Source organism: Chelonoidis abingdonii, chromosome 3 (genome assembly GCF_003597395.2).
Source record: "Chelonoidis abingdonii isolate Lonesome George chromosome 3, CheloAbing_2.0, whole genome shotgun sequence".
Lineage (NCBI taxonomy): Eukaryota > Metazoa > Chordata > Testudines > Testudinidae > Chelonoidis > Chelonoidis abingdonii.
Genome location: NC_133771.1, coordinates 135,515,873 through 135,531,169, shown reverse-complemented (window position 1 = coordinate 135,531,169; position 15,297 = coordinate 135,515,873). Strand labels below are relative to the sequence as shown.

Below are 15,297 nucleotides of genomic sequence, written 5' to 3'. Positions count from 1 at the left end.
AATGTTGTTAATATGAATTTTAGTGCACCCTTCTCATCGGGGAGAAGTACAGAAATCGATTTAAAGAGCCCTTTATATCGATATAAAGGGCGTTGTAGTGTGGACGGGTACAGCGTTAAATCGATTTAACGCTCTTTAATTTGATTTAAACGCGTAGTGTAGACCAGGCCTTAGGAATGCACTTCTAGGAGAAATACACATGAAGATGAGAAGAAATCACAGATTTGCGTGTAGATGTTAGATTTAACTGTAAATACTGCGGATAAATATAAGCTAGTTTTTAAGAAAAAGCTTTAACTTTTCATCTGTAATGGAGGAAACTTGAAACATAAATCTGTTTTAATTATTTTCCTTTTCTTGTCCATCTGATTGGCGTCTGTTTTTTATGCTTGTGCTTGTAACTGCTTCCAAATGACATTCCTGCAGTGCTGCTTCTCAGTTTCCTTGTACTTTATTCTTATCAACTTCTGTATCTCTCTTTCTTTCAGGATGGATTGATTAAATAATTGATTTCAGTCATGTTTTGCATTTTTGCTTTTTAGTGATTTGCCAAAGAAAGATTGGTTCTCATTGGTTGATAACCATTAAAACATGTTGATTTGCAGTTAAATATAGCCTTTACACTAATTTTGGTGCTTCTTTTTGCTAACCAGGAGACTATGCTATCTCTGTACACATTTATTTAAGCAATTATATAGTGTAACTTTTTACTAGATGATGATTAATTTTTAATTTGTGACTTGGGCCAAGCTTTATTTGAATGGAAATCCAAATTCAATTAAAAAGCACGAAAATATCATTTTATTTCTTATTAAATAAAACTACCATAAATGTGCTCAGTATATAATCAAAAGGAGTTTATCAAAATGTGTTTTGCATTTAAAATTAATTGCTTTATTAAATCTAGGAAGTAATATCTGTGCTAATGAACTGACTTGATTATTTCTGGTCACCATTATTTCAGGATTTTAGAACTGGAAGATGTCAGCCTCTTGCACCTAGTTTTTATTCAGAGGTTAGAAGAGGAAAACATGTTCTATTTTTGTAACTCCAAAGTTAGTTTCTAAACTTTGAGCTAATCATAGAATTGATCTACAGTATTTGAATAAATTGAAATGAAGAACGTATACTCTCTTCACCTGCGGAAGAGGCTACTGCTTTCAAAAGCTGGTTTAGCATTTCCACAAACTCTGGTTTCAGGTGCTTAGCCAATGATATCCAGCAGTTTAGTGATCTGCCTTTCTTTAAAACTGTGCAGCAGACATATGGACTGCTATATATTTTGTTTTGTCTTTTAGTTTAAATAAGTTTAGGCATTAACACAGTGTCTGTTTCAAATTTAATTTTAAATAGGTTTGTTTTAAATAAACCTGTATTTAATTTAAAGTGTAATTTAAATGTAAAACATCCAATTTCAATAGAATATGTTTGCAGTGTTAGGTTGACCTAAATATGTCAGACAGGATGCAAAATTTTTCACAGCCCTAAGTGATGTAGTTAGGTCAATCTAATTTTTAGGCATTGATTAGGCCTATATATTGAATCACTACATTCTTGTTGATTCTATACAGCATCAAGAAGTCTGAAGAGAACACAATCAACATCAATAATGAAATTTTGTAGAATGTTGATTGGTGTCCTCTTTTGTCTGTCTGTGTGCACAGGTTTGTATGTCCATTGTAATCATTTATGGTTTTTCTAGACTGTGAGTGAGAATACAGTTGAGTCTGGATGGAATGAACCTGAAAGGTAGATTCGTATTTCCATGACATTTCCCTAGAGATTTCATAATCTGCTGTGAAAAAGCAGCTTCAGCTTCTTTTCCATTGTCCTCTCACCTTCCACAGAAACGTCTTTAATTTGATATTGATTTTTTTTTTGGTCATCAATCTGATTTCTCAGTGTTGTCTAGTAGTCTTGAGTATTCTTGAAAATTGTCATCTGTTGGTTGATCTCCGTATCTTCGGTTTTCCTTTCCACCTGCTGCAATCTTAACAGAAGCTTTGAACTTCTCCACTGCAACATGACTAAAATCAAACCTTTAACAATGCCTGCTGAGTGTTTAGCTACAAAGTGCAATGTGGCTTTATAAAAAAAGCTTCAGGGTTGAGCTCATACTTGTAACATATTTTCAGGTAAATCCATGGGCAGTTTAAAGCAGCAGTAAAGGGGTTTGGATAATACAGTACTGCAATACACGTTAGAAGACAGTATCATCTGTCCCAATGAGTCTAGGATCCCAGAAAGCTAACGTCTGTCTCTAGAGTATGGTTTGTCAATTAGCTGCACTTTTTGCTTCAGGTAGGCTCAACAGTTTAGTTGTATTTAGAATGCTTATTACAGGAAAGATCCAATTCTTTTCTGTTTCTTTGGTATGTTTTTTATTTACATCCCTGTCTCTTTCTGCTTGTTGCATTTTCAGCCAGACTTTGATGTCGATCACTTTGTGTCTGACTGCAGAAAGCGTGTCCAGCTGGACGAGCTCAGAGATGATCTGGAGCTCTATTACAAACTCCTTAAAACTGCCATGGTAGAACTAATAAATAAGGACTATGCGGATTTTGTTAATCTTTCAACAAATCTGGTAAGTTTTCAAGTTGAATGATGTGCGTGAGAGTGTTTTAGTGTGATTTTTAATTACAACACAAAATAGTGAATGTCTTTCTTTCCTAGCATGTTAGGTAAAGAGGCCTTGAATTCTTGTCCCTCAAACTGAGAGAGACTGGAAAACACTTATGCGCTGTACCTGTACTTTCTATATAACTGCTTTGTCTGCAGTAAGATGAAATGCAATAATTGTGATTTTTTTCAAAGATCATGAATTTAGTATGAAGGCAGTAAATAATTGTTGAGAATTCCCCAAGCCCCTTAAAATGTGAAAAGCCTTTAATACATGTAAAGCTCCAGATATCTGAATTATTAAAATGGAGTGACACAGATCTAAGATTCCCATAAGAATCCTTCAGAAATGGCCATACTTTTAAGTATGCACACTATGTAACAAGTCAGTATTGTTCAATCCAGTTGACCAAGTACCACAATTCATTTTTCAAATGGAAATGTCTCATTGCATTTCTGTATGGGGCGCATTGGGATGCATAGTACAAATATATAGTTTGCATATTTTTTCATTTTTCTTCTTGTCTCTTCACTGAGACAAATAGTAATGCTGATTTCTGTGTGCCTTCCTTGTAGTATTAAATGAGCATACTGGCACATCACTAATAAATATGAACCAAGATGAGATGACTTTTTTGTGAGGATTGTATAGGTCTATAAAACAGTGCTGTATCTAATGGATACAGTCAATAATGAATTCACATGTTAAGTGAAACAAACATTATTATAATCAAATAGTTTCCCAACTGTATGTTTTTATTATTTCTGTAGGTTGGCATGGATAAGGCCCTCAATCAGCTTTCAGTGCCATTGGGACAGTTACGAGAAGAGGTCATGGTATGTTTGAAATAATCCGTATATACCTCAAAATAGTTCGGTAAACTTACATCTCATACTATCTTATGAAAATTAATTGCCTTTTAAATTCCTCGAGTTGATAATTGTTTATCAGAGTCTTGTCTTTGAAAATGAGAAATGTAAGACGACATTTCCTGCTCATTGTTTTAGAGGACAGTGTGATATAAGAATTCTGTCGTAGCAGAAGTAGTTTTTCATTTTCTGTAATGCCGTCCATCCAAGGACCTCAAGTGATTTAAGGACATAAATGAATAAGCTTCATGAAACCACTGTGTAGTGAAGAATTAGCACTATTCTACACATGAAATTGAGGCACAGAGTGATTAAGGATGTCTACAGCAGAACCAGGAATAGTGGGTATATCTCCTCCCTCCCAGTTGTATACGTTATCCACAAAGACATCTTTCCTTCCCTTTTCCTTTGAGACCTTTGTTACAGTAGTTCACCTAGCATGACTTGCATTTAGCAGCTGAAATATATTGTTAAAAATCTTCACAGCTGTTCCTAGAGGATTTTTGTTGAAAATTTGACTTATAACCTCATCTTTTTGAGGGGGAAAATGTCCATGTGCTAGTATTTTATCTTTCCTCCATGGTGGAAAAATGTTTAAATCCACATAAATAAAGCATAAGTTAAAGGGACACAGTCAACTTAAAAAAAATCACACTTCTGTCTGAAAACGTACTGTTTGTTTCAAGTAATACTTAGGTAAATTTAAGAGAGGTAAGCAATGGGGTCCCCCAAAGATCTTTATTGGGACCTGTGCTCTTCAACGTATTCATTAATGGTCTGAAAACGGGAGCAAACAGTGAAGTGGCAAAATTTGCAGATGTTAAAAAATTACCCAAGATAGTTAAGTCCAAAGCTAACTTCATGAGGTACAAAGGAATCTCTCAAAACTAGGCAACAGAATGGTGGTTGAATTTCGTGTTAAGTGCAAAATAATGCACGTCGGAAACAATAATCCCAGCTACACATGTATAATGATGGGGTCTACATTAGCTGCTACCACTCAAGAAAGATCTTGGAGTCACCATGGATAGTTCTCTGGAAACTTCCACTCAGTGCCCAGTAGCAGTCAAAAAGGCCAGCAGAATGTTAGGAACTATTAGGAAAGGGATAGAAAATAAGACAGAAAATATCGTATCACTATATAAATCCATGGTGCACCCACATCTTGAGTTCTGGTTGCCCCATCTCAGAAAAGATGTAATGGAACTGGAAAAGGTTCAGAGAAGGGCAACAGAGGTGATCAAGGATATGGGATGGCTTCCATGTGAACAGAGACTAAAAAGAGTAGGGTTGTTCTGTTTAGAGATGAGACCACTAAGGGAGGGATCTGATAGATCTGTAAAATCATGACTGGCATGGCAAAAGTGAATAGAGAAGTGTTATTTACCCTTTCCTGCAGAGGTCATTCAATGAAATTAACAGGCAGCAGATTAAATACAAACAAAAGGAATTCTATTTTCACACGTCACACAATTAGCCTGTGGAACCCTTTTCCATGGGATATTGGCCAAAAGTATAACTGGGTTAAAAAAAGAACTAGATAAGTTCACGGAGAATAGGTCCATCGCTGGCTATGAGCCAGGATGGTTAGGGATGCACCCCTATGCTCAGGATGACCCTAAACCTCTGATTGCCATATGTTGGGAGGGAAAGACAGGGTGGGTCACTCCAGCTGCCCTGTTCTGTACGCTCCCCCTGAAGCTCTGGTACTGGCTACTGTTGTAGACCAAATATTGGGCTAGATGGATCATTGGCCTGACCCAGTATGGTCGCTCTTAAATATAACTGAAAATATTATTCCTCTATTTCAGTTTTATTTACTTTATGCATTTGAGAGCAATTCATGTACTGTATATTTCAGCTTGTTTTCTCTGTATCTCAGTTAATCAGTTTTCCCTATTGTTTGTCTCTTACATCATAACAGGAAAGAGAGAAGTTTTTTTAAAAAATATAAAAATGATTGCAAACCCATAGAAATGAACAGTTCTTAAGGACAGCCAAACCCTTCTTTTTTTAATTGACACAAATTGATGTGTTCTTGGGCTTAAATTTTTCCATATCACTAAGCCAAATTTTCCACATTAATTCATGTCTCTCTCAGAGCCTTAAGTCGTGCGTGAGTGAAGGAATTCGGGCAGTAGATGAACGTATGTCTAAACAAGAGGATATCAGAAGAAAAAAGGTACAACAGACAAATAGCTGGGGGAAGAAAATACACTAATTAGTTATGTATTCCCCCCCCCCCCCCCCAAACCGTTAAAACAAGACATTCAGAGAGATGGCTGTGTCGTCCATATCGTACTGTGCGCTGCTTTTATACATGTAAAAGTTAGACATCCATTGTTTGGATACTCCTGGTACTATAAGGTGAGTGATGGTCAATCAATCATAATCCCAGATTTCTTTTTATCATTAAGTCAAGCCATTCCTACTATTAACACTTACTCTACTTGTCACTCTATATAGAAAAGACTGCACTACCATTTCCATTTGGTGTGTAAACGTCCACATAATTTAAATGTAGTATAATAAACCTGGAGAGAGAGAAGTTTAATTTTTGACTTATGCAAGAAAAATCTAATTTATTTTGAGGTGGAAGAACAAGAATTATTTGAACATGTACTAAAATGTAATGTAGTTCCTATTATGCTTAACACCATTATACCTAAATAGAATCATAGAAATGTAGGGCTGGAAGAGACCTCAAAGTGATCAAGGCCAGCCCCTCAACTGAGGCAGAACTAATAAGCCTAGGCCATCCCTGACAGGTGGTTTTCTAACCTGTTCTTAAAACCTCCAGTGATAGAGATTCCACAATCTGCCTTGGAAACCTATTCCAGATCTTATCTACCCTTATAGTTAAAGTTTTTCCTAATATCTAAACTAAATCTCCCTTGCTGCAGAGTAATCCCGTTGTTGTCCTACCTTCAGTGGACATGGAAAACAGTTGATCACGATCCTCTTTATAATAGCCATTAACATATCTAAAGACTGTTCTCATTCCCCCTTCAGTCGTTTTTTCTCAAGATTAGATATGCCTCGTTTTTAAACCTTCCTCATAAGTCAGGTTTTCTAAACCATTTATCATTTTTGTTGCTTTCCTGTGGACTTTCCAATTTGTCCACGTTTGTCTTAAAGTGTGGCTGAACTGGTATATAATTTCCTGGGTCCTCTTTGTTCTCTTAAACACATTCAGATTCTTAAGAAACTTTCAGCCAAAAATGTGAAGAGTGGCCCCAGTACCATTCTCAGAGTTGATGATAATTAGAAAATGGAGACTGAAACTGGAGATGAACATGATGGTAAATATTGCTTTATTTACAGATGTGTGTCTTGAGACTTATTCAAGTTATTCAATCAGTTGAAAAAATTGAGAAAATTCTACACTCCCAAAGCTCTAAAGAATTGTCCTTATTAGAAGCAAACAGGTAAGGAATGTGCAAACATTCAAGATCTATTCCTAATCAACAAGTGCAGTTTTTCATGGTTGTACTGTACCAGAATTTACAAATACTCTTACACATGTTTAGATTTTTAAATATGGTGGAATGACAGCAAGACCACAATTAAGATAGTGCCATAGTTCTAAATTTTACAGGATTCTTAAAATCTCAGTTATCGTTGTGCAAAAGTGGCAGTAAACTAAATATAGAACTTAACATTTTCATAAACGCTGAAATTGAGTGTTTTTTTGAGTAAAAGTAGATTGTTGCATGCTCATTAATCAATTTTTAAAGAGTACATTTTTGACATTTTTTGTGGTGGTGTTTTTTTCAGAATCCATTTGCCAATAATCTTTAATGCCTCTGGCTCTGAAATCCCTCCCATGTTTCGGCAAATGTACCGTTTACTCCGGTACCGTTGGGAGTAAAACCAAAAGTGACTTCTCCTGTTTCCTTGACTTTTTCACATAACTGAAAAGAAAATTGCCAACAGCATGATGATGTATATAGGATTGACGATGTAGTATCTGTGGTGGAGGGGAGCTTCATGAAGAGCCAGTCTGGTACTTGGACTTCTCAGACAACTTCAGGGACAAGTTCCCCTCTCTCTGCCTCTAAGCAAAGATGGATGGGACTTCTCTCTCCAGCTGCCATGGGGCTGACGTACCAGACGTGATCCTCACATACCTCACCTTGCCAGCAAACTAGCTGTAGTTCATAGGGAGGGGAAATGCTAGTCTTATGCGTGCCTCTTGGTGCATGAGATCAGCTCCACTGCTCTTCAGTTGTGGCACAAGGGGGCATGACTAGGGGATAGGACCAGTATGGGAGGATTAGGCGGGAGAGTGGATGTAGGAGCCCTGGACACATCCTCTCCTCCTATGTAAAGGGGGAACACAGTGAAAGCTGAGGCTGAGTGTAGGAATAACAGTTCAGTTTTAGGGAATGGGGAAGTTTAGTGCAGCCATGCTGGGATGAAGAAGACATGGCTATTTCCTCAGAGACAGCCCTCATTAATGCTGCTGTGCCACAGGGGATGGGCAAAGAGAGGGTTTCCTCCATCAGATAGATTTGTTCCTTTCCAGAGCTGTTGAGTTCTGTAAAACTGGTTTCCCCCATGACAACAAACAGGACCGTCATTGCAGGGACCAATGTTGTGGGCTGCTGAGGCATGATTGCCCACTATGCCTGCCTCTTACCATTATTCACAGGGAAAACATTGTAACTCTGACCTCATGCCCTGCCTCCCCCATGTTAGAGCTGAGAGTTGGGTGGGGAGCGGTGTGCATCTGACCATTAGGTGGAAGTGATTTTGTTTGTGGAGGCCTTATTGTATATTGAACTGCACGTTCTAACCTAACATACACACACATTCTTTTTTAGCCCACTTTTGACTGGACAGATTTTAGAGAGAATTGCCACAGAATTTAACCAATTACAATTTCATGCAGTACAAAGCAAAGGAATGCCTCTTTTGGACAAAGTGAGACCAGTAAGTACCACTGTTATCCTGCTTAACCTTCATTAAATCTAACATATGCATTAGGTACAGAAATACTGACATTACATCAACAATAATGTTTAAATTAGCTCTGGGCAAAACAGGTTCCTAGTTTAAAACATTCCTTTACCAGCGCTATCTTCTGTGGGTGTTCATGCTGTTATTTTCCAGCATCTTTCAGATGAACAGTTGAGAATAAGAATAGAAAATAAGAAATTATATTAAATGTTTGTCAGCATAACATTTTATCCTTAGCCTAAATCTAGCCTTGGTACTCTGGGGATTTATTAACTCTGGTTATCTTATACAAACTGAAGCATAAACAATTGAGTGTTTTCCACAGTAGCTACCCTGAATTGATTAAAGGTTTGCCTTTGTGTCCACAGCAGTGCTGCCTTAAACTGATTCACGTGTGGTGGCTGTTGTTTTTGATGGCTTCTTCAGCCAGTGAGCTACCTCTTAGGTTATGTCTACATTGCAATTAGACCAGTGGTGGGCAGCCTGTGGACCACATGCTGCCTGTCAGGGTAATCTGCTGATGGGCCGTGAGACAGTTTGTTTACATTGACCATCTGCAGGCACAGCTTCCCTCGGCTCCCAGTGGCTGTGGTTCGCCATTCCCAGCCACTGGGAGCTGCAGGCTGCCATGACTGTGGACATTCAATATAAAGAAACGGTCTTACGGCCTGCCAGCGGATTACTCTGACAGACCACGTGCAGCCTGCAAGCAGCAGGTTGCTCACTACTGAATTAGACACACACAGCTCGCCTGTGCTAGCTGGGTTGGACTGTGGCTCTGTTTGAAGCATAGATGTTCAGGTTCAGGCTGCAGTCCAAGCTCTGAGACCCCCACCCCCACCTCACCTTGCAGGGTCCCACATCTCAGGCTCCAGCCCGAACTCAAGTGTGTACACCACAATTAAACAGACCCATATCCTGAGCCCCATGAGCTCAAGTCAGCTGACATGGGCCAGCCACATGTCTTTAATTACAGTGTTGCACTAACCCAGAGCTCAGACCCAGGACCCCATGAACTTGAGTCAAACTGGGACCAAGGGTTCAAACTCTAGTTCATTGCAGTGTAGATGCAGTCCCCCTGGACTCTGGGAGTTCTATGAAAGTATCCCACTGGTGGACTTTTTGTCTTCTGAACAGTCAGATGTATTGGACAGTCAAGTTTTCCCATACTGCACCACAAAGGACTAGAGTGGCCACATTTTGGGAGGGCATTAGGAAGTCTGGGTTATGGGTGGTTGGACTCAGGCCCTCATAATGCCATGTACATGGTAGAGCCCAGCTTGGGACCCAGGGTTCAACAATTCCTATAATGGGGTTACAAATGAGCGTAGATGCTCAAGCCCTAGGTTAACAAACCCAGGATCTGCTAACTCATGTTCTAACAACTGTGGGCTTATATTGCATTATAGACATTCCCTCAGTTCTGTCTGATACTCCCCTCTGCCCAGCCCCACTCAACTAATGCCCCCTGACATCTGACACCAGCATTGCAATTGTGTATCACAGACTGCATGTAGCAGTTTGAACCACAGGTGGTTCGCAAGGCCACCGCTTGAAGCTGGCAGTTGAACTACCAGCTGAGAATAGTGCAGGGGGAAAGGTGGGAACATTAGTGGAATATTTCAAGAGTAGCAAAACTGTGGGGTGCCTTCTCTATAAATGCTGTCAGCCAGTGACCCAGCTGTGTGTTTTCAAATGATTTATTTGCAGCTGGTGACCTACAGTTGGATTGCCAGCTTAGGCTGTTCAGGATGGATTCTGGGAGCATTTCCAAGGAGAGAATTTTTTAAGAGGATACTTTGAGAGGAGTCATAAAAGGGACTTGACTGGGGGTCAACAGTTGAATCATCAGCTTCATATTGGGAGACATTAGATGTACAGTGGTACACTTACTGGGGGAATCTCCTGGAAAGGCATGGCCAAGGGGGTATTTCTGGGGAGAGTGTTGGGAATGAGTGGGGCTTAAGTGGAGAAGATATTGCCAGAGGGAGACCCTCCTCCAGGAAACTTAAAGGAGGTTTGCTGGCTGAAGCAGCTGCTAGCCCTGGCAGCTGTCTACCATGGCAGTGCTTCGTTTGTGCTAATAGGATGCAGTCATATTGGCGCTCATTTCTTTGACCTGAAACGTTTCAGACTCAATCACTGCTTTTCTCATAAAATCCAGGGGTAAATGTCACAATTCTTACCACTAGCAATTGATTCAATGGGGTTGTGTGTGTTGACACAAGGTGTAGGTTAGTAATTGGGGAGAACAACTGTTGACTTATCATTTCTCCCATGTCAATCAGATCCTAGACTGTTTACCAGATTGATTTTTCAATATACAAAAGACAATAGTTGATTTTTTTCTAGTTTAACATTGTTAAATTGAGTAATTTCATGATATGGAGTTAAATATACAGTAATAATCCATAGGCTTATTTTAATCCATTGGATTTTAACGTTACTACAATTCTGAATGTACACATTTTAATTTTAGAAACGTGTGATGTTGGTAAATCTTCTTGCACATAACTCCTGTAAAGAGGGCAATGCTCTGTTTTTATTTTCTTCTTTTCTGTAGCGTATAGCTGGAATAACAGCTATGTTGCAGCAGTCTCTGGAAGGGCTGCTCTTGGAAGGCCTTCAAACGTCCAATGTTGAGATAGTACGTCATTGCTTACGGACTTATGCAACAATTGACAAAACACGAGATGCAGAGGCATTAGTTGGCCAGGTTCTTGTAAAACCATATGTAAATGAGGTAAGATAAGAGCCAAAGAAAAGTAACTGGCTTGGGAAAATAATTTGTTTACCTGTGAACATGCCTAGCTTCCCTCGTGGTCCCTCTGAGTGCAGTTAGCACCTTCAAAACTCCTTTTTCCAGCTTTAGGTTGTTTGATAGTATCCCCTAATATCAGTATCCAATTTCGGTTATCTTAAGTAAATTAGGCATGGGCAATAGAAAAATCAAAACAGAAGCGAAGCAAAATACAGTCATAACTAATGTTAGACTACAATAAGTGTAATTGGTAAGCCCAGACCTGTTAATTATAGAATATTGGTTAAACAAGTTGAAAATCTCAGATTTCAGAAATTATACTCTTGACAATGCATTCTGTTTCAATCTCACCATCTTTCTCCAGGGTCAGGAAGTATCTGATCTCTCTGATCTTATCTGTACTGTCAGTTCTGGTGGAAGGTTCCCACCGTTGCACGAGTGTTGAAGCAGCTCTACTGGCAGTGGTGGAAATAATGTTAGTGTAAACCAGCCGTGCCAGGGTTTTTTCCACAATGTCAAGACATGCTCTGGCCTGGATTATTCAGTTTGGGAGTTAAAAGTGCTGGTGGCTAATCTACACTTCTGTTCCCACTGTTTCTAGCACTAATGCTGCTACACTGTTGGTAATGTAGTGGTGGAAGACTTCCCTAAAATTGCCAATGTGGACAAAGCCTTTGTTAGCTGCCCAGATGTTTGTAAACCTTTTCTACACTGGAAACTTCTCCCTTCCCCGCCACAAAAAAAATAATCTGAACTAGTAATAGCAATAGTCAGAAAACTAATGTATACTTGGCATCAGCTGGTCACTGGCCCTTCTACCAGCTGATCGACACTAGCACTCCCACTGTCACTACTGCTGGTTCAACTTCAAAGATGCAAATTTAGTTGGCTGTGGTAACAAGGCCTCGAGCTCTGTCTGGGGCATCATGCTAAGCTATTTGTAATAGTTTCAGGGTAAGTGAACCTGTATTCACCCCTTCATGGTCTACTCCAGGAGTTCCCAGTCAGGTCTTAGGTCTCTGGTTGTCACTTGTCCCAATTTCTTCTGACCAGGAAAGTTTTAAGACTGCGCAGCTTCCTGCCGTGCCTTGTGATATCCCCAGCAAGCCAGTCTGCCTAATAGCCCGTGCTAGTGCTTTTCTTTCTCTCTGAGGGCTGTGAACAGAGTTTTGCCAGCAGTTATTACACTGCCCTTTATAAGCAAGCCCAGTTATTTTTAAAGTAAAAGGATTTCAGAAAAAAACATGAACAACAAAAGGTCCTAAACACTTGCTAAAAGCTTATCAGGGATCATCCATCAGTCTTGGGGACTCTGGTAAGCCAAAGTCCTTTCCAACCCTCCTGCAGGGGTTATGGCCCCCTCGGACAGAAGGTCCCATCTGTTGCTGGAACAGAAAAAAGGCCTGGAGTCCATTTAAATTCAGCCTTCCTGTACTAAACCCGCCTTTCTTTGTCTTCCTAGTCTCTGGAAACCCAGTTTGAACCAGAATTCACGAACTTTGTCAGGGGGTGCTGTTACTGTGGAGGTGTGAGTGATTCACCTTAATCACATCCCACTCCTGTAGTTCCTGAATGATCTATGGTGGTAACCCTCCCAAGTCAGGTAGACCACAATCATGCATACAATCCCTGGCCCACAGTGATATGTAAACTTAATACATGTGTTCTCCCAGAGATACTGCACGTAGTTTCAGCATCTGTCATGGTAATAAAACCCCATCATTAGCATATCTGGCATCAGGTCATTCCATATTTTCAAATAGATATAGAAAATAAGTTTACAGTAGTTTTAATTAAGTTCCTGATCTTCATACTGGTGTCACTTCCTCTCAGTTTGCACTGGGGATATATAAAGTTAAATTGGCGTATCACTCAGGTTTCAGTTATGTTTCTCTTCTTGGCTTTTAAAAAACACTATAATTGTCTGTTAATTATTATTCTGAGATTCTACACATTGTTCTAGCGTGTGTGTGTGTCTTCTTTAAAATCAGTTTTTCCTGTCTCTTCCACAGATTAATCTGATTTATATGCACTCAAAACAGTTGTTACTGCCAATTAATCATGTACATTAATACAGGCACACACACATAAATCATATACCAAGTTGTTAGGAAGTGCTATTCTACATGTTCTCATATTTAAAATAGTTTTTTCCTCTATTGAAAATTAATATAGGGGGTTTAGCTCTTCAAGTTTTATACACTTTTCTTCACAGCCAATTAGGAATTCTTTCCAGGAACAGGTAACACCTCCATATTGTTTCGGAGGTCACTCACTCCCTCCTGGGATCTGAGTAAACCCCTATTAAATTATATTCAGTGAGTCTGTTAATTGACTGTCTTGCTCTGGGTGTTTTCCTTGTTTTTTTTGATTGAATTAAAAAATTACTGTACTAAAATTAGTATCTTAAAGCTTTCAACACTGTTAATGGTTCTGAAAGATCTGGCCCATTCATGCTATGTCTTCTTGGGGGAAAAACATGTATAATACCTGAGTCATCTCAATAATACCTGATGACATATATGTACCTTTTTTCTATTAAAGAACAAAATATTTGTAATGTATGCTTCTCATGTGCATTATTGTGAGCAGTAAGGAATCTCTCCTACTCTAACATGTTGTTCTCTGGACTGCATAATATTTTTCCTCCTCATCTGGTGGCTTTGGATTGTGAGTCAATTTAATCGTTCATTCTCACACTACTTTACCCTTTAGACTCTGTTATGGCCACCATTCTCTTAGTTGAGAGAGACTTAATAAAGCTCTTCTCAGTTGAAGGGGCTGCTATTGAGCAGTGTGAGGTGCTGAGTGGCGCTGCATTTTCTCTCCCTACTACTAGGACAGAGCAAGCTGTTCTTGTAAAGTCCTATTTATGCTATGTTGTGACTGGTGTCTTGCTAAAGATGACAAATATTTAAGGTGCAGAACAACATCTCTTTATCAAAATCAGTAACGAAGGGATTTTATTTCTCAAATACTTGAGCACATTCCCATATTGTGATCTCTCGTTTCTGGGGCTGAACAGTAACATTTCCTCAGCCTAGCTGGCCTCCCTGAAGATCCAGGCAGATGGGCAGAAGTGTCCTTAAACTACTACTTCAGGTTGTTCTGCTTCAGTTCCTTTTAGCTGCTGATTGCCACACCTGTGATTCTTTGTTAGTCCCAGGGGTGATCTGTGTAGCAGTTGCTTACACAGTGGCTGACTCTTTATGGATCAAATTAGGGAGATTTCTTCATTATGTAATGAGAGATGCCTTTGCATCTGGAGGCTAATAGCTGACTTTGTTTCCCCTTTAAGCTATGGTTCTTTCACTCTTGTTGTGGAAGAGTAGTCTCCTTTTCTGATGTCAGTGGTTGTGGCCACATTGCACAACATTGAACATGTTCTTTTTTCTGCTCAGAGAGAGGGACGAAACCTGTAACAGTTTTGAAATAAATGCGAGAAAGCTGTTATGAACCATTCCGACTCATCTCACCCATGTACCCAAATATTCACAGGGCACAACCTTTGGGTCTTGAAAGGGAAAAAGAATAGAGCCCTCACCTTGTCTGTTAGAAGTACTGCTCTCAGATCCTTAGTTAAACCAAAACAACCACTGGAAAGGCAAGAAACTATGTCCATTGTTATGTTAGGTTCTCAAGATCCCTTCTTTCTCTCACCTACTATCCTAAAGGACTAAAAAGGGAAATATACAATATCCTGACAGATGGATGGGGAATACAAGGAATCAGTGGGACAGCACTGAAAATAGACAATGTTGCATCTGTCTGTTTTGTGTTGTTCTATACTTTGTAAACTCTTTGGGGCAGAACTATCTATCTTTTAGTTCTGTTTGTACTGTGCCTTGCACAGTGGGGTTCTGATCCCTGACTAAGGCTCCTACGTGCTACACTAATACAAATAATAATTCTCTTAAAAGGGTAAAATACCCTGTAACAAAAGCTCACCATAGCTTGGGTTGATTTTAAAAACCGACAATAAAAAGCTATTTGAAAGGGACTGTGGACCCAATCCAATGTCTATTAAAGTCAGTGGAAAGACTCTAGTTGATTTCAGTAGGCTTTTGATCAAGGCCCAACCAAGA

At 39.3% G+C, this 15,297-nt stretch overlaps 1 protein-coding gene and 1 long non-coding RNA gene across 3 annotated transcripts in view; one reads left to right on the top strand and one right to left on the bottom strand.

The window, feature by feature from the left end:
- LOC142046593 (uncharacterized) overlaps positions 1 to 15,297 on the bottom strand; it is a 782,351-nt gene that overhangs the window by 632,364 nt on the left and 134,690 nt on the right. The window lies entirely within an intron of this gene.
- The window catches only part of COG2 (component of oligomeric golgi complex 2), a 46,739-nt gene that overhangs the window by 5,556 nt on the left and 25,886 nt on the right, over positions 1 to 15,297 (top strand). For both annotated transcript variants that reach the window (XR_012655582.1, XM_032806388.2), the window contains exons 2-7: positions 2,423 to 2,584; positions 3,391 to 3,456; positions 5,591 to 5,671; positions 6,814 to 6,917; positions 8,316 to 8,424; positions 11,015 to 11,194. Coding sequence is in view for 1 of the 2 variants with exons in the window: in XM_032806388.2 (XP_032662279.1) it covers positions 2,423 to 2,584; positions 3,391 to 3,456; positions 5,591 to 5,671; positions 6,814 to 6,917; positions 8,316 to 8,424; positions 11,015 to 11,194 (702 nt within the window). In the remaining variant the exon portion in view is untranslated. The remainder of the gene's footprint in view (positions 1 to 2,422; positions 2,585 to 3,390; positions 3,457 to 5,590; positions 5,672 to 6,813; positions 6,918 to 8,315; positions 8,425 to 11,014; positions 11,195 to 15,297) is intronic.